The following is a 19,105-nucleotide window of genomic DNA, read 5'->3' on the forward strand; positions in this document are numbered from 1 at the left end:
AAAATCCAATGAATGAAGGTTTTGGAATCCTTGGGTAGTCAATAAACCCTGTCTCTTATACACATCTAGATGTGTATAAGAGAGTGAGATTGTACTTAGGGAATAAATGTTTCTTGAGAAGCCAACGAAAACCAAGATAACAAGAAGCATGTCGTAACTGACTACGAAGCCGCCTATTAATGGTCCGGGATAACTGGGTGACATGCCGGGTCATCTTCATTTTAGGATCAAGAAGAACGCCAAGATTTCCAATTAATGCTGTAGGTTCAATACACTGATTACCAGATTGAAGGTGTGATGTTTAAGGATCTTATAATGATGGGCTGATGATGCAATCAAGAATTCTGTCTTCTTCTTGTTATGCTTCAACTACTTTTAGTCATCCATGACTGCAGATCTTTGATGCATTCGGAGAGCCTATATATGGAGCAAATTGCATCACCAGGAACAATTTAGGGTGCAATGATAAATATAGCTGAATGTCATCAGCTTAAATATGGTACTGAACAAAATGTTTGTCTAGATAAAGCCCAACATCAGGAATGTAGAATGTGAAAGCTTGGGGTCCAGTGACCAGTGGCGTCAAGAGGGGGAATCGGGGGTCGCTGCCACGGGGGGCCCGGACCAAGATGAAAAATTTTCGGGGTAAGAACAAAATCTCCATAGGGCCCGAGCCCAAACCAGGATGAAAACTTTTGTTGTCAGAAGAAACTCTACATTATGGTTTTATGGGCGTCTTTCTCAGTCATTCTGTATTTTTATTACTAGATGAATAATCTCCCAGGGGAATAGTCCACCCAATGCTCTCCCGTTCCAAACCAGATGCCCCCACCCCCCTCAATCCATAGGTGCTTCACCGTCATGAAATCTCTGTCTGTGGTCATCACAGATCTGGGGGGATGTCATTTCCTGCATAGAGACTTTCTTTGTGGTTGGGAATCTTCAGTGGAGAAGGGCTGCGGGTCAAATGTAATTTAACAATACATGTTATAACATCTGTTGGTGATTTTATGTTCCCAGATTACCTAATAAAGAAGATATTATTTGAAATATTTTACTGGGAACCTGATGTTGTTGGTTCTGCTTGTACAAGGTTTGAAACACACTAGATATACTATAGGCTTGATGGATAATGCACATGCCATATTTTTATTATCGTTTATTCATCAGATTATTCTGATGCATCTACATTGCAAAAAAAATAATCACATGGAATCATATTCATGTATGTGGGTTTGGACAAATAGGGTCTTAGGAGGAGACTTAATCTGGGGAGCGGCCGAGTGGGGGGTCCCAAGTGAAAGGGGGGCCCCATATGAGGTGTTGCCCCAAGGCCCTTACTGGCTCTCGACGCCACTGCCAGTGACAGACCCTTGAGGAACACCAAAACAGAGAATATAGGAGTTCGAGAAAGAGTTAAGGATTCAAAAAAACTGGAACCAACTCTTAATTTTTTATGTGAATATACATTGTGAAATTGTCCATGGTTTTGATCATGTCATATCACTCATGACCACTTCTCATAAAATATGAGCAAAACCACAGGTATTTGTCACAAAAAAAACTGTAGTGTGACAGAGATTTGAATTAGGTTGTGATGGGTAGAGTTTTAAATTAGGTTGGGATGGATCACTTGACACTCATATATGGGCAAATCACAGGTACTTGTCAAATACGATTTCTAGTGTGGACGAAGTTTCAAATTACGTTATAATGGGTCACATCACTCAAATAATATAGGAAAATAACAAAACATTTTCACATAAGGCATGTAGTGTGGACAGAATTTCAATTGAGGTTGGGATGGCACAAGCACTTATTCAAGGTTAAAGATATAGAGTATTTTTGGAACTGAGTTAAACTTCAACAATAACATTCAACAAAAACTTCAATAAAAACTTCAACAATGACTTTCAATATTTGAATTGCTTATTCTATATATTTACTTAAGTTATTAGATGTCAGTTTAAAAAATTAGAACAAAGACATAATACAGAATACTGTACAGTATTCTATAAACAGTGGAACGACACTAGTTTATTTTGTAATTTAGTAATTTTAAATCAAATACAGTATTTGCCACTATGATTATAAACATATCTACCTTAAGCCTGGTTTCATAGAATTGCTACACAGTGCTACAGTGTTTTGTACTTGCAGTGCGTAGCTGTTCCCAACGCAATCAGGAATGCTCCGTGATTCAACTGACCAATCAGCGTTGCCAAAGGAGTCGGCGAAAGCGTGTAGCTATTTTATGGAAACCAGGCTTACGATCGAATTGTATCTAGTTAGCACTTAAGAAATATACAATCTTTGATCACGGAAAAAAAAAACCAATTATTGATAATTAAGTTTTAATTCATATTTGACAAGCAAACAAAACAGACCACAAGAATAAATGATACATTGTATTTGATGTCAACTTACCAACTTGACTCAATACCATTATAAAAGGCCTTTTTTCCAAAATAGCGGATAAGAAACAAATTTTTTGTAAAACCTAGCCTTTGATTTTTATACTACATTTTGCTAAGCTATTTATAATAATCACATGAAATGTACTGAAAGAATTCAATATAGCAGATAGAAATCATTAGTAGCTAAGACACAATAAAATATCTGGCAACAGTACTTAATGCGATCATCTTAATAGCGGAAAAAATTGGACTGCAATGATGAAGTAGTCTGGGCAAGCATATGCAGGAAGTAGTGAACTACTAATCATGTTCTAATGATAAATGTCTGTGAAACTATTTGCAAAGGAGGGCGTGGTCATATTGCCATGCGATTATATGTTAAAGTTGAATCAAGATTTAATATTTTCAAACAGGAGGTAACTTATGATAAAGTATTGGATGTAATTGAAAAATCATGTGCAGATGTGAGGTGCTGGATTGACTTGTAAATATATGCTTCAAACTCAAGCAAGCAGTGAATATACTACTGTTTTACCTATAAGTAGAAATTCTTTTCCCTTAAGGCACTTTTTTTTACACACACAAGTATGGCAATGAGGAAATTGGTCAGTGCACTAGGAGACAACCCACACTGTTTTTAAATAGAAATATAACAAGAAACCAACACCTTAACTTCCCACCTGAAGGATGAGGAAATCACAATGAAGTCTGAAAACACACAACAAAAATATCAGCATTGGTTTTGAACTACAGTAGACCTCGATTTTACGTACAGTACGGGACCGGAGGGAGTACGTAAATCGGGGGATTCGTTAAATAGAGGTTGGGTTAAATTTGTGGTAACCTTTGACCTAATACGTACGTAAAGCTCAATATACGTATGTATGAACGAACGATGTTACCTAGCTAGGCTAGACCAAGCCTCTAGGCCTACGAATAAAACCATGTGTTTAGTGTTTTTATTCATCACTTTACGATGTCATAATAAAGTGTTCAAATAAAACCGTGTGTCTAGTGTATTAATTCATCACTTTATATCTTTTATTTAATTAAAGAACATAAAAATATTGTAAGATTACCTACACGACAAAGGTATAACTTGGGAATTCCCCTTCATGCCTATTTTAACCAACAGAGCTGTGGTGTTGTCTGGGCCTGTTGAGACCAATGAGACAAACTAAACCCATGTGCGCTGCACTGGGCGAGCCAACCAATTAGCGTTCGTGTACGAAACTATGCCTACTCAGTTTCGTGTAGAAAATTTGACCAGAAAAGTGTTTCCATGGTTTGCCACATGAAGCTAAGGAGGAAAGCAATTATTTTGAGCACCATCGGTAGTTGTTCATCTCACTCAGTTCACTTGGTTTTAGATTATAACAACCCGGTATTAGACTCAATCAACGTTGCTGTTTAATAAAAATGCATTGCATTATGGTCTGTTTATTGTTATAGTCTTTTTACTTATGGTTGCTCTGAAAAGGGCAGTTTGTTTTGAATATTTTCGGGGTTTTTGATGACGTCATCGTCGATACAAGGCGTACGTAAAACCAAGGGTTCGTATAACTGGGGTACGTAAAAACGAGGTTCTACTGTAGGTTTAGAACCTAGAAACATGTGTTCTAAACCAAAATCATTTGCTGCTCCGCTATGCTGAGGTCAGGTTTCCAGATGGGAGTTTGTGCCACTTTGTGTGAGGTGGGTCTGTGTATATATGTTTACACATTATGTTTGATAAGATATGTTAGTAAGTGTACATTAAAAAGCATAGTACATAATATGTGCAAGATTATATCAATAAACATACCTAGACACCTATCAAAAAATACCAAGCTTAATGTGGAAGAGGATCTTGATATTGAGTGGGATGATGATTAGCAGTGTAACATGACGATTCACATATTTCTACCTTGTTTAATTAAAGATGACATTCCCTAATTTAGTTCTACAGTAGAGTACTCGTCAGGGTCTAGGATTATCAGGCACAACATACCTTGATTGATAATGAACGCAGCGAGGTGAGCATGCCTACTAAGTGTAACTATTTTAGATCCTCAAGAATAATGTAATATAATGTTCCATGCAAAAGTTCCATCCTAGTAAAAGCCTACTCACTTAATTTGAGTCATTTCTATGCCACATGATCTACCCTAATATAATAAACCCACTCACAATTTTGGAGGTTTGGAATGAAAATTCTACATTTTGTGATTCTTAGGCATTAAGCCGGATTGTCTATGAGACCAAAGCTAGACCTGTTTAGCCAAGCCAAAATCAACCAAAATCCAGGATCAAAAGGGAACGCAAGAAATTTAGTACAGTAGTATCGAACATGGGTCTTCCTTGGACAGCTAATATAGAAAACCTGGAAAAATGTGGCCTCGCTACATTTTTATAACCTGTATATAGCAGTCGGTAAAATTTTAGTTTATATTTTTCCATAATTTGAGGGGCCCTTAGTTAAATTACCACCTCTTCCTACCCTCTCATTAACCCTGCATCTATCACCCTGTTACATAAAGCATTATGGGGAAGAATCTTATTTGAAAATAAAACTCCTTTCATTTCCAAATAGCTTATAATAAAAGCTGATGAGAATGACACAGCAATATTATATACTGATGACAGAAGTCACATGTTTTTGAATAACCTGTGATGACATAGATAAATTGATATGACTTTACAAATGGCAAAGATGATACATCTCTTTTTATCTAAAACTCTATACTTATGTATCACACACAAGAAAGGTTGCTTAATTTTAATGGCTTCAAATTGTCATTATTTAAAATATAAATTAAGATATCTTGTCAGAAATCTGAAAATAAATATTTTCTTTAACAATAATGCAATTTAATTTTAACATATCATAACTATTAATATAAACTAACAAAATGATATTCATTAGTTTGTTAGCCTCAAACCATTGTTAATTATTTATTAGTTCATTAAACATCATTTATATGATGAGATAATAACCTTGAATTATAACACAAGTTATCTATTTTAAATGTTTTAAATTAATTTAATATAAATAAAGATTATAGGAATTTAGTTTTACTGCCATTTACGAGTATTAACAACTCTGAGTATCTGAGTAAAATGCACCTTTTCTGAGTACCAATCAAACTTAACAGCTGACCAGTCAAAACAGGTTCAGGAATAGGCTTGTGTCTCGCAAATACATGGTCATCCCACAAACGCATGTGTTTACGTATGTTTTTACACTGCTGTATTAAGGGACCTTAGCAACAATAAGCATGGGGGAGGGGGTGGGCTTAGATGAAAGGTCAACTGCTTTGATCTGAGTCTCCACTGGAAACAGATAACTCCCGTGATCCTTTTAAATGAGTAATTCAATGACATTGTATTATTGAATGTTTATTATTCATTATTATAGCACTGATGGATATTATTTACATACCTTTTAGACTATGCTTGTGTAAGGGACTATGTGGCATATCTTCCTTTGATTTATATTGTGTGAGGTGGATATCCCTGAATGTGAAGAACCCTTTCTTGTATCCCTTCAGTGTTAATTTCTTTGGTCTGAAAAAAAAAACACATAAATTTCTATATGTTTTTATATATATAATTATTATATATTACAAAAAAAAAGGTCAATAACTGAAAAATTTCAGATATATGAAAACAAAAACAAAACAATATTTACAAACAGTTCAAATAAAATGATACTTGATTGAAAAAGCTAATTTAAAAAAGATTCTGGATTCTGTCTGCCTCACGGTTTGCACCACTGCAAATTTTGCTTTGAGAGCCTGAATTATCCATTGCTCTTTTATATTTGCTCTTTTATATTTGTTACATACTTGATTAAATAGCTGATATTAGTGGGTGTTACAACTGATACAAAATAAAACTTATTAAGGTAATCTTTCTTTATAAAAAAAAACGTTGTGATTCTAATACTAATAACAAGAGGTGATCCTCTCGAGAAGGGCCCCGAATGAATAATAAAAACTTTGTTGATCTTGGCTTCTGTCGATAAATAGAATGGAACAATTTGCATGATCCTTCCACATGTAACATCCTGTCTTAGACAACCACATAAATAAACCTTTTAATTATACATGTTTACCTTCCAATCCTTCCTCTCTCCAAACATAGTAACAGTTAACGTGATCATATTTGTCAATTAAATACTAATGATACTCAGAAGTACCTCGATAACGTCATCAACACTTCCTCCTCATCTGTAAACTAAAGATTCCTCAATGACCAATATGGATTTCTCATCTGTCTTGTCTACGTCTCTTCCCTTATCAATTTTTTTACTCATTAAAAAATAGTTTAATTTAAGAATCTGTCACAAGAAGACCCTAAATTTCTAAACACAAAGATGAGGCTGCAAGATGGGAGATAACATTAGGGGGAAGGGGGAGCTGGGGGAGAGACGGTCACTGGAATAAGAATAGTGCTGGGGTGGAACTGTGAATCAGTGGTTAACATTCCCACATTCTAATCCCAAGCCCTACCATCTCTAAGTTGGGATTTTTTTTTTACCAAAAAGAAGCTAAAAATAAATTAAATGGTGTCAAAGGCAATTTTTAATTTTAACCTGTAATTGATAAATTTAACGCAATAATTATGGATTTTAGCCTTGTGATTAACATTTTGTGAAGTGAAGGATAATTGGCAATAAACCTAAGAAGTAGGCCTAGGCCGACGGTAGCAAAAAAACAAAACATTGCGAATCAACTGACCTTGATTCTGAAGTGTCCCAGTACCTGAGCAATTCAATAATGTTTTTTTCAACCTTATTACCTTATTATTATATTATTTTGTAGAGTGTTTCCAACTATCAAGTTCTCTACATAATTCATCTCCTTATAATGTACCAAAACTCATGTTTTTATGGAATTATGTGAGTAAAATAAAAGTGATTTTGAAATATGATTTTTCTAAATAACAGGATAATACAGATGGGATGAATAGGTTATCGATGTTAAGATTACGACACAATGTTATTGAGGTCTGAATAACAGGATCAATTAAACCAGAGAGGAAGGAAGGAAGAAAATAAAGGTGTCATATAACATTGAATGAATGATAACAAGATTACCTTACTTATTTTTAAGAAATAAAATATCATCCTTAAGATTATATAATAGAGTAGTTTATTATTTCCCAATGTGTGTACTATCAGAAGAGATATATGGCATAGATTGTAAAGGAAATCGCTTAAGTTGGTTTTACCCAGGTAAATAATTACAAAGGAGGCATGAGTCACTAAATTTGCCATGATATTAAATGAATGTGCTATAAGAAATTGAAGAATGATCTCTTTTACCTCAAGTACTTGAATTCATCTTTCAGTTCAGGGACATTTGTGATATCATGCTAAAGAAAGAGAGTGGAAACATCATTAACATAATATACGGCAACAACTCAAACAAGTTTCTGCAACTTCTGATATAACTTTCCCCTCTCAGTGGCACCAACTTCTTCTAATTACTGACATCCTGCATCCCACCTCACCCATCATCCATAACAATCTCGGATAACCAATGACATGACATCGCCTTTTCTTCAAATTCATGCATACTGCCAACCTCTTTATTAACCACATTATTTTATAAGGAATTGTATTTGATGTCAACTGCCAAACTCTCTGACATCCACTGTCAACTACTATATTTTAGTTGACAGTGTATGCCTCTTCACATTCCCTCCCAAACTTTTGATGTAAATTGCTAACCATTTTCTTCCCACTTCAAAATTCGGATATAAATATATTCTCAGACATCATTCGTCAATCACTTCTTAACAACTACTTACATGTGAGTAGGAAGAAATGTTTGTTCCTTGAAGAGTTTTCTCAAGATCCAAAAGATCAGCATCAATGTCATCTTTACCGTTCTTTGTATTCATGTCTGTCTGTGGCAGGATTGACTGTAGATTAATTTGAAGCTGTGGAAGATACACAGAGCAACCAGTGAGATCATTTTCATCATTGGCAGCAAATACTGCAGGAGATAATGTTACATATTTAATACATGAGATGGTTATGTGTACTGCAACAATAAAATACACAGCAAGTGATAAAGCCAATTGTTGAATGAAAGTATGAACTCCTTGGACTGAACCTAACACAATTTCCTCTAAATCTAAGTTTTCCTTTTTGAATTTGGTATGTAATGATGTGGATTAAAATGCAAAATAAAGAAAAATTAAAATTTTTTAGTTTTTTTTTTTACCAAGGCAAAACTTACTTAACAATATGTTCTACAAAAACAGAGACGGTTAATAAGGAAGCATACCAAAGTTTAAAATTATTTATAACTTTTAAATTTCTACACTAAATATTTATAATAGGCCTACTTGGTAAAAATCTAATATATGTTCACATCAATTTAATCACTGTTAGTCAAGATATAGACACATGTATTTGTGCACATTCATGTAGCAAATGTAGATTATAAATACCACAGCACAGTCAACAACATCGGCATTTATTATCCAATATAACCCACGACTTACTTGTAACGCAGCAAACATAACCATTTCTTCCTCAGTGCAGTCAATCTCTTCTGTCAACAAACCCCACTTAGCTTGCTCGTATATCTGGTTGATGCGGACGGCATCTTGTTTTGGATCGAGATCGTAGAACGAGAAGTACTTGTAACGCATCATCAAAGTGTCATTATCGCGTAATCCTTGCTCCATTAGTGATTTCGATGAGTCCAACCATCTGAGAAAATAGAAAGGAATAATACTTATGGTTTGGAGAGGATATCATCATGTCGTTTAGTATTGAAGTTTTGTTTTTTTCGCTTTTAAGTTTTGTTTTTCGCTGTTCCGGAATGTAATATTTTGCCTTACAATAGGATTTTCAAAATAAATGAATTATAAACTTTATAACTATATTTATTGTCATAATATTATTATTAATCATTATATCTTGGATTTTTTTAAATAAAATACAATAAACATTTTTTACTTAAAGGTTTTAAACTTCAAATTCCACAAAATGAAGTCCATTATAAGCTTGTGTCCTTTGGCAATGTACGTTCTATGTTTTTCTTTCTTCATACAGAATTATAAAAATTTTTAATATCTAGTAGAATGAAAATGTTCTATGTTGAATGTATTTTGCCTATGCTGATTATTCATGCATGACAAGGAACATTCCACAGAATGTAGGGGGTTGCACATTTTGTATGTTGTCCAGGATAATAATATTAATGTGTAGCACTTTGATATAAGTATGGAAACACCACAACATATAAATACAGACATAACTTGTATTCCTTAACAAGTAAATACTGTAATATGGATGTACATCTTTGAGCTGTGTTCTTGAATTATATAAAAAAAAATATATAAAAATTGTTTCATAATAAACATCAACATTGAAAATTGGAGAAAGCAGGATAAATAACCCCGAGAAAAATGTCCCAACACTTGGAAGACAAATTCCCTCAAATTCTTTATCTAATTAGAAATACAGTAGGCCTTTATAATATGAAGAGTACATTATGAAGTAGACTGTTCTATTATCATAACAGGGTATTCTCTACTAAGACATAAATTGTATTATTAGATTGTTTATACTAGCAGAATTCACAAAGTACAGTACACTACTACGGTGTTTATTTCCCCCTTTTGTTGCTACCACCCTGAATACAATAAGTATCAACTAAAGCAGCCTCAATAGTTACTAAGAACTGCTTACGCTTCACCGCCTACCCACATAAACAAAAGCGCCAGATTCCTCAGCCTCGCTGCCTTGCTCAATTTCCATAATTAATCTGCAACACTAACTTACAATTCCTGAGAGCAAAGAAGCTTCGGACAAGGCAGCGATTGTAGACGCATATGGGAGCTGATTCATCATTTATTTACTGATGTAGAAATGGTTATGAATTTATCATCACAACGATCGCTGGCCTGCCTGCTGGCCTGCTGATGGACATAAAGGTCAAACAGAAAAGAACGTTGTAAGGGATATTTAGAAACATTACACAATCCATTGAAAAAAATATGTCCATTTATAAAGCTACTCAACCTTAAGCACATTTACAATTAGCTTGTCAGAAATAATAACAATTCATAATTAAGCACTTGACAATAGTGTTCAATATCAAATGTAAACAGTCACCAGCAGCGGATCTACAATTTATAAAACAGCAGGGTGACTGATGTTGTCTACATTTCTGAGTTTACTTCAGTAACTAAATTTGTAATTTTCCGTCAAATTGGAAATGGTGCACTCCCTATTCAAAATTTGTCCTAGTGTGAACTTAAATTATTATGACTATTCTTATGAAAATAACAAACACAATACCGTAAAATGAACTGAAGCCCTGGGCTTCTTTTTTTGCGAACTTTGGATGGACTTGTTTTCGAAATGGCTTTCTTTTCAAGAGATGGTCTTCGTTTCGAGGCTACTTTTGCAAAGTAAAGAGGGAGGCTCCTTTTCAAAATGAATGCTGTAAATTTTAGGCCGCTGTAACATCAATCTATATCATGGAGTGTATTAACTGGCATTGAATCACAAAACCAAGCGTGTCTTTAATTTACTTTGTTTCTTTAAAATTCATGTGTACAGTGTAAATACTCGAAAAGAAGCCTATGCTATATTGAAAAGAAGCCTATGGGCTTCTTTTGGAGATGGGCTTCTTTTTGAGCCTAATTTTGCAAACTAAAGAGGGGCTTCAATTCGAGATAGGCTTCTTCTAGAGATTAAGCCCATTGGGCTTCAATTCGAGGTTTTAAATATCAAATGACAGCAACTACACAAAGTTCCTTGTTAAAAGTATGCAATTTAAATATTGAATTAGATTTTTATTAAATTTTATTATATACCTTGAATGTTAAATATATTATTATGATGTACAGTTTACACACAGTAACCACACTCACACACCATTGAAGTGTACCGTAAACAAAACTACTATACTAGTATGTCATATTGCGACTGATAATTTGCATTGAAGTTTTTCTGGGTCATAGATGAAACTTTATATTAATTTTTTTACTGTATACATTTGTGAGGTTTCTACAGCCTGGTTCTCACGAGTGCCATAGTATCCGGATCGGGAGCTAACCGTTAGCGCTAACCGTTAGCACCTGCGTGAGAACACCCGATCGGTTAGCGCTAACCGTCAGCGGTATCCGGATACGTTAACGGTTAGCAAGCGCTATCGGTTAGCAAGTTGAGAGCGTTTCTATCATCAACCAATCACACATGCGCGTTTACAATTTCCAGTTTCTTATTGGCCAGTGATTTGATCGTCATATTGTTGGTATCCAGATCGGGATTTTCTCACATGGACGGACGACAGCTAACGGTTAGCAGCATCCGGATCCTGCTAACCATTAGCTGCTGTGTGAGAACATAGCCTTTCTACTACTACTTGTTGTTGAACTGACATAGGAAAACACCATCATCATTATAAAGAGAAGAGGAAGAGAGTAAAAGGTCTTCTTCTGTATACACTGAATTAAAATACTTCCTGGATTTGATTGTGTTAGGAAACAGCAATCCCTTTGGGCACTGACTGTGTTGCTGAGGTGTGTATTACTGTACAAATTCAGCTTCCTAAATATTTTACAAGAACCTACCAAGATGTGATTTATTGTTAATTAGTACGTACATGCACCCATCTAAAATGCTAATGACATAACAAAAGTTGTACTCTACATGAAGTTGGTTTTGCTGAGCTATAACAATTATAATTTCACTGATTATATGATGAAAGAGAAAAATGTAATGTCATGTTTAATGTAGATCAAGTTGAATACTGTATGTATACAAGCATGGAATGAAACCAATACGCACCTGCACCCATCTAAAATGCTAATGACATAACAAAAGTTGTACTCTACATGAAATTGGTTTTGCTGAGCTATAACAATTATAATTTCGCTGATTATATGATGAAAGAGAAAAATGTAATGTCATGTTTAATGTAGATCAAGTTGAATACTGTATGTATACAAGCATGGAATGAAACCAATACCTCATCAACTACTAATGCACATAATAAATGTTCATATATTTCCTGTACAAGATGAAATTGTAATCATGAACAAATATTCTAAAATTCTTATGTACTTATAATGTTAACATAACTGCCTGAAAATCCATTGTCAAGTTGAAATAGTTAAGAAATCAAGAACTGTTCAGAAAATTATTTGTCAATAAATTTAAAGAGATAGTGAGATTTGTATCATAGCAAAACACAGACAGAAAAATAAATGTGGGCTCACAAAAAAAAAAAAAAAAATATCAGGCATTCTGGTCACTCTGCAAACTTTGTTTATGCAACCGACGAATGATTGATTATGAAAGCGCTAACAAGACATCAATTTAAGACCAAGCCTACGCAAGATGATATCGAAAATGAACAAACATTTGCGACAGACATGTACTAATACTATATCATTTACAGTAAAAACACTATCATAGTTGTCATATATTAATTTAGTATATTTCTCTATGTTCATTATAAAAAACACTGACATTTATTTGAATTACAAGCAGAAAATTTTTTCTAAGAAACACAAATATGCAGTAACCTCTGGGATCCTCTAAAGGAACCCAAGCCATCAGTGTGGTAATATACCTAGTATAAGTGGTACTGTATTGGGGAAACCACAAAAAAACTGAAACAAAACATTACATTACTATACCTGTGTAAAGATACTGTATACCGTTTGTATAAATAGAAAGAGATTTTCTAGGGGAAACTTCAAAATTTCTATTTTTCAAATTATAACTCAATACAGACAACATATATTTAAAAAAATTAATGTAGAAATTAGATTCAACTTTTAGTCAAATTCTGGGGTAATAATGGGAAAAAGTAATAAAGCGGTCAAGGAAAGTATGCCAAATGATGACTGGACTAGTCAATAGTCCATGACTGATCTAAATACTTGCCCCTGACCGGCATTTACCATTTCCATTTATCATAATCCTTTGCTTTCCATTATCTCCTGTCCATGACCATACACTTCTATGTCTATTTAAGTTCTACAAATGAGTGACCATCCATCACTTGATATTGACAATTCAAATTCTTTGACCATGTCCATATCAATGCCAATTCTAATAATGTGTGTACTTCTTTTACTGACCGTTCCAATTATTAACAAATTCATTCTAATTACATGCTTGGAAACAACAGCCCTTCATTCTATCAATCCTAATGAATTATCAATGGTAAACTTGATAGCTTCATAATTAATTATACATATCCATAACATTATAAATATTTATATTAATTCTCTGATATCAAAAACACCTATGAAGGTTGGTAATGCTTCTACAGTAAGTCTTCTTTTCATATATTAATTAGGATACAGTAAAAGTTCCATTATTACTATTTGAATAATTGAAAATTCGAGTTGAATTAATGGGGAACAGGAAAAACCAAGGGCAGTGCCAACTCCCGCTTTTTAATGGACTTTTTGGGCGCGTCAATCAAATCTAACAATCGACCAATCAGAACATGTTTGTTGTTCCACAAACATGTGTTGTCCCACAAACATGTGGGCTTGCGTATATTTACGCTGTCAGTTTTATGGGACCTTAGCAATAATATCCAAAGAGCGGGGCATAATGGAAAGGTCTATGTGCAGTACACTGGAGACTACCAACAAATAGCGTACAGTACCACACAGGATCAAAGTCATCTATTTTAACATGGTGCAATAACATTTACTTCACAGAGCACTAGTTTGGAATGAAATAAAACCAGGGTGTGCACTGAACCACGAAGACAATTGGTTCCCTGGTCAATTCCCTTGCTGCTCTCAATGATCTTCAGCTAGAGGGCTTAAAAGCAAGTCACTATACAGCAGTCCTATCGAGGAGACCTTTGAGCCTTTGGTCTTGCGTGTAAGCCTGGTTTCCATAAATTCGCTACACTGCCGCTACAGCGTTTTCAGTGCAATCGTTGTACTGCGTAGCAGTCGACTCAATCGTGAAGGCTCCCTGGTTCAACTGACCAATCAGCATCATCGAAAGCTGTCGGTGAAAGCGTGTAGCGATTACATGGAAACCAAGCTTCACAGTACAAGGTGTATGAGCATGTTAACTGATTGTACACCTATCAGAAAGAAGAGATTGTTTCCAAGTATGAGATGTATGTATACAACCAACCAACACCAGGCTACAGAATATTTGGTATTCTGAAGGACGCAGTCTATTGGTACTGCAAAAACTATTTAAAAGTTTGTGTTTTTTAAGAAATCATTGAAATGTTGAACTTTGCAAAAACTTAAGGAAGTAACTCCTTCATTTCCTGCGGCCCATAATTGGTATGATCACAGGAAACAGCAAGTGTTTGTATTGGTTTGCTGCACTAGCAAATTATTCTCTTGGTGATTACCAAGATAAGTCTACAACTGGCATAGTACTGAACAACTACAGACTTCCGAGTTGTACAAAGCTAGACACAAAATTTGTGGCTTAGACCATTTAATGGTCTAAGCCCTCTGACCACATCATAATCGGTGGTCTACCAAACACTCACTGGTGCAATGACACTGATGGTGATGAGGATTTATGATGACACAGTCATTTTGATGACGATGATTAGCCAGACTTTGAAGGAAAAGGTGGGAAAAAGGGTGGTTACGCCCCTTTCCCCAAACCATAATGACCTAAAATGTTTTCCAACTATCAAACAAATCTCAGGGCTACCATTAAGGCAAATGTGGGTTCATTCACTCACTAGCAACATCACTTGATTTCAGATCAAGTTAAGTCCCAAGTTAGTCATGTGCTCAAATATAAAAATAACTAGAGTATGAAATTAAATTGAGTGACATTATTTTCGTGTTTTTTTTTTTACCAGGACCTTTGATTTCAATTAGTGGTCATGTACACATTACTGACAAATATTCAATCTATTGAACCGTGAAGTTAGGCTTAAAGTTACACCTTCATAATCCAACATATTGTATTGAAGTCTCCCATGTATCTAAACATAAACATAGTATGGTTAATCAAGTAAACTCAGAACATCATTAATGCTCTTGATGGCAATTAAAGTTATAACCTTATCAGTTTTGACCTACATTTCATATTAATAACTAAACCAGAAAGAGAAAGTAATTGCTATCCTATTTATTATTCTTTACCCCATCTCACAGGGCTATTGGTAGGAGCTTTCCCAAGGTTATTAAAAGCTATATGAATGAAAGAGAAAGACAAAATAAACTCAAGCTTTGCATATTCCTCAACAAGGAAACCTTGTCACCAGACTGTTGCAAATCTGGGGAAATGCCGGCCAAAGACAAATCTTTTACTGTTCAATCCAATAATGTAAACAACACTACACTGTATGATATACAGATATTCCATCTAATATGATGAGACCAAGTTAATGCAAGAGGAACACTTAGTATAGATAATGTACTTACTGTACCCCATAGGGCTAAGAACTTTGCTTTATGCTATACCGTAGGTGGAAAAGATTAACAAAGACCAATATACACAATGATGCATTATTCCTTCTTTCAGTGTGTGGGAAGTATTTTAACATAGAGGTTATCGTTACAATTTTGTTATTGTTATTATAACACAATCTCCTGTGAGTGGGGTGAAAGATAACCACACCCCTACTATTAGATACAAAAGAAACAATGATGTTCGTATGACAATACAATGTAAGAATTAGGTTGTAAAATATAGAGTACGATAACCCTCCTTTTGAGTGCTTTCAGCAGTAATGCAATGAATGAGCACTTTACAGTTTAGTTCAGTCATGGTTCAGTATATGCCAACTCTAATAAAATTTATGACATTAATTGGTCAAAGAAGCTTATACTGTCAACCCTCTACTATAATCTTGTAATCTTGTATTTTTTTTCACCTGGTACTTTTATATTTACAGTGTTTAATAGGAGAAAATTAAATAGTATTATGCAATGCTGAGAACTAAGTCTGATGTTGGGACTCCATACTCTCCTTAAAAGTGCCGATCAATAATAATAAACATATTGAACTAAGTTATTATTCTACAGTATGTACATACCATTATGGTTCTTATCTGACCAACATCTTCATAAATAACAAAATTAAAATCTCGGTTAAAGATAAGGACCTGAAAACCGGGTCAAATAAACATTGTTGTTTTATTGTTGTTTATTATCAAAGCAGTCACATACTCTCCTTAAAAGTGCCGATCAATAATAATAAACATATTGAACTAAGTTATTATTCTACAGTATGTACATACCATTATGGTTCTTATCTGACCAACATCTTCATAAATAACAAAGTTAAAATCTCGGTTAAAGATAAGGACCTGAAAACCGGGTCAAATAAACATTGTTGTTTTATTGTTGTTTATTATCAAAGCAGTCACATGAACATGAAATTGAAATGATTTTCTAATGTTTTTCCAGAATGAATCTGTCAAAAATTGTTGAAAAGAAATGGCTAAATATAAAGGGTTGGGGTGGAGAAAGGGGTAGATAATAGAAAATAAGAAAAAGTCTTAACAAAATACGCTTAAATGCAAGTGAGCAAGTGGAGTGTACCTATAGTATAATAATAATAATAATAATAACAACTTTATTTTATAACGGTCAAAAAACTCGTTCACCCAAGTGGGTGTTCTTCCACGAGGCCGTATGGACATTAAACAAAATAATTGTGTTAGATTAAAATAATTAAGTGTTAGTACAAAGAAAAAACAAATATATATAATACATAATAATGGTTATTACATTACTATGTTTCTTTTAAAAAGTTCTAGTGTGCTTGAATTTTTTATATTGCTGTCTAAATTATTCCATAAAAGAGCCCCCCGGTAACATAGACTTCTTTTTTTATATTCCGTTCTTGGCTTGGGTACGTTAAGGTTGTCATTTGACCTAGTGTTGTATTTACTTTCTCTTTGAATAAATCTATTTTTTAAATAATTAGGAGCTAAGTCATTCATTATTTTGTACATTGTGATATTTTCATTAATGTTGAGCATTAAGTATACAGTAAGTTGTGGTGTCAACTGGAATAAGTGAACAAATTTGGGCAACAGAATTTTGAACTCGTTATTATGTGATAAAATGGGAATTCAGGTAAACTGATAAACAAATAATTTTTCAGATTTCCCTGGGCCCACAACAGCCAAACGATCGGCCAACAAACCTAGCTCCGCTCCATGTGACAGAATTACGTCGGACAATGACCATTGGCGCAGTGTGCCTGACTTTAGCTTACTGTAAAGCTAGATTTACAATAGACACAATAACGACACATCATCATATTCTTCAACACTGTGCGCATCTGCATCATGTCGTCGTAGTGTTGTAATCGTGTCTAGTATAATACATGTAGCTTAATAAGGGATCCCAATGATGCCATGGTACAGATATGTCAGTAAAATAATTTGAACCATTACAGATAATCTATTTACATTCTGAATAAGGAAAAATGTTTTAAACTATAATTGTTTCCAAGTACTGTAATTATTTCCTCATTGTAGATTGAAAATTGAAAAGGAAACTTAAAAAGTAGCACTCTACTTTTAAGTCCCTTAAATCTAACCTGTTTTTACATCATTAGTTAAAGTGCACATTATACATAAGAGTCAACACTACCAAATGTGACAAATTTGTGTGACTTGTCCATCACATTTATTTGTCACATAAAATTTTATAGTGTGGACACAGCTCAGCTCAGTCGGCTAATCTGGTGGTAGCCGCTGTGTGTGCACTGAACCGTGGAGATCTCTAGGCCCTCGGTTCAATTCCCATTGCTGCCTCTCCTTGTGTTTCAGCTGGAGGGCCGAAATAAAAGTTACAATTAGCGCACGGTCTTTCGGATGAGACGTTTAAGCCGTTGGTCCCATGTGAATTATGGCCCATGTGCACGTTAAAGAACGTAGTACGCTCACCGGAAAACAGTAGGGGATTGTCTTCCGGTGTACTGCGCAATCACCACCAAGACCCCACTGGAAATAAGTCTTCTTCTAGACTTTCGTGGACTATCCTTGGTGTTTACACCGAATAAATCCAATCCAATCCAAAGTAGATGACAAATTTAAAAAAAAAAAAAAAAATGAAACAATATATATAGATACAGTAGGATAGATTTGGTAATTTTGTAATATTTTAGATGAAAAGATAATATAGGTTACATAAACGTTAGTGATAACTTTTAGCATTTTGGTTATCTAACAATGTGTATGGCATTAATGGACCCTAAACATAAGCATATGTTCATCAAAGCTAAACTTCATTCATAAACACACAACTAAAACTTGTTCATAAACATATTCCATATGTAACCCGTCTGGCATAATAAAAATAATGGACATGCTATGTTCAGGAAGGGTTTGATTCAAAATGCATTCTCAGTCATAATATGGATGGATATAGTGTAAACACCGAGGTGAACATAATTCATATTGGAGTTTCTCTATGATTTTGTTCTCAATCATAATATATTTACCGGTATATAATTCATATAGGAATAAGTAATATAAAATTGTGAAAGGTTTAGTTCAAACCATTAATTCAATGTAAAAACATTGTAGATAAATCATATTGGGATTACAATTTTGATAGTGGAAAGACTTACGAATACGTAATTCATATTCGAATAGAAATTTTAATTAAGTTCCTCAGATGATTCTGTCTCAAACATAAGATTATATGTAATTCATTTGAATAGTAAATTTAATCGTGAAAAAGCTTACAGTAATTCA

The 19,105-nt window shown here is 34.2% G+C and overlaps 1 protein-coding gene across 1 annotated transcript in view; it reads right to left on the reverse strand.

Annotated features, from left to right (window-relative positions):
- The window catches only part of LOC117123907 (fermitin family homolog 2-like), a gene marked incomplete in the record, with an annotated part of 60,327 nt that overhangs the window by 10,520 nt on the left and 30,702 nt on the right, over positions 1–19,105 (reverse strand). Inside the window, 4 exon segments of the mRNA XM_033269974.1 lie at positions 5,839–5,963; positions 7,726–7,775; positions 8,214–8,345; positions 8,916–9,126. Coding sequence (XP_033125865.1) covers positions 5,839–5,963; positions 7,726–7,775; positions 8,214–8,345; positions 8,916–9,126 — 518 coding nt within the window.

The sequence above is a fragment of the Anneissia japonica genome, unplaced genomic scaffold (genome assembly GCF_011630105.1).
Source record: "Anneissia japonica isolate Jap-2015-1 unplaced genomic scaffold, ASM1163010v1 scaffold287736_len1891122_cov214, whole genome shotgun sequence".
Classification (NCBI taxonomy): Eukaryota; Metazoa; Echinodermata; class Crinoidea; order Comatulida; family Comatulidae; genus Anneissia; species Anneissia japonica.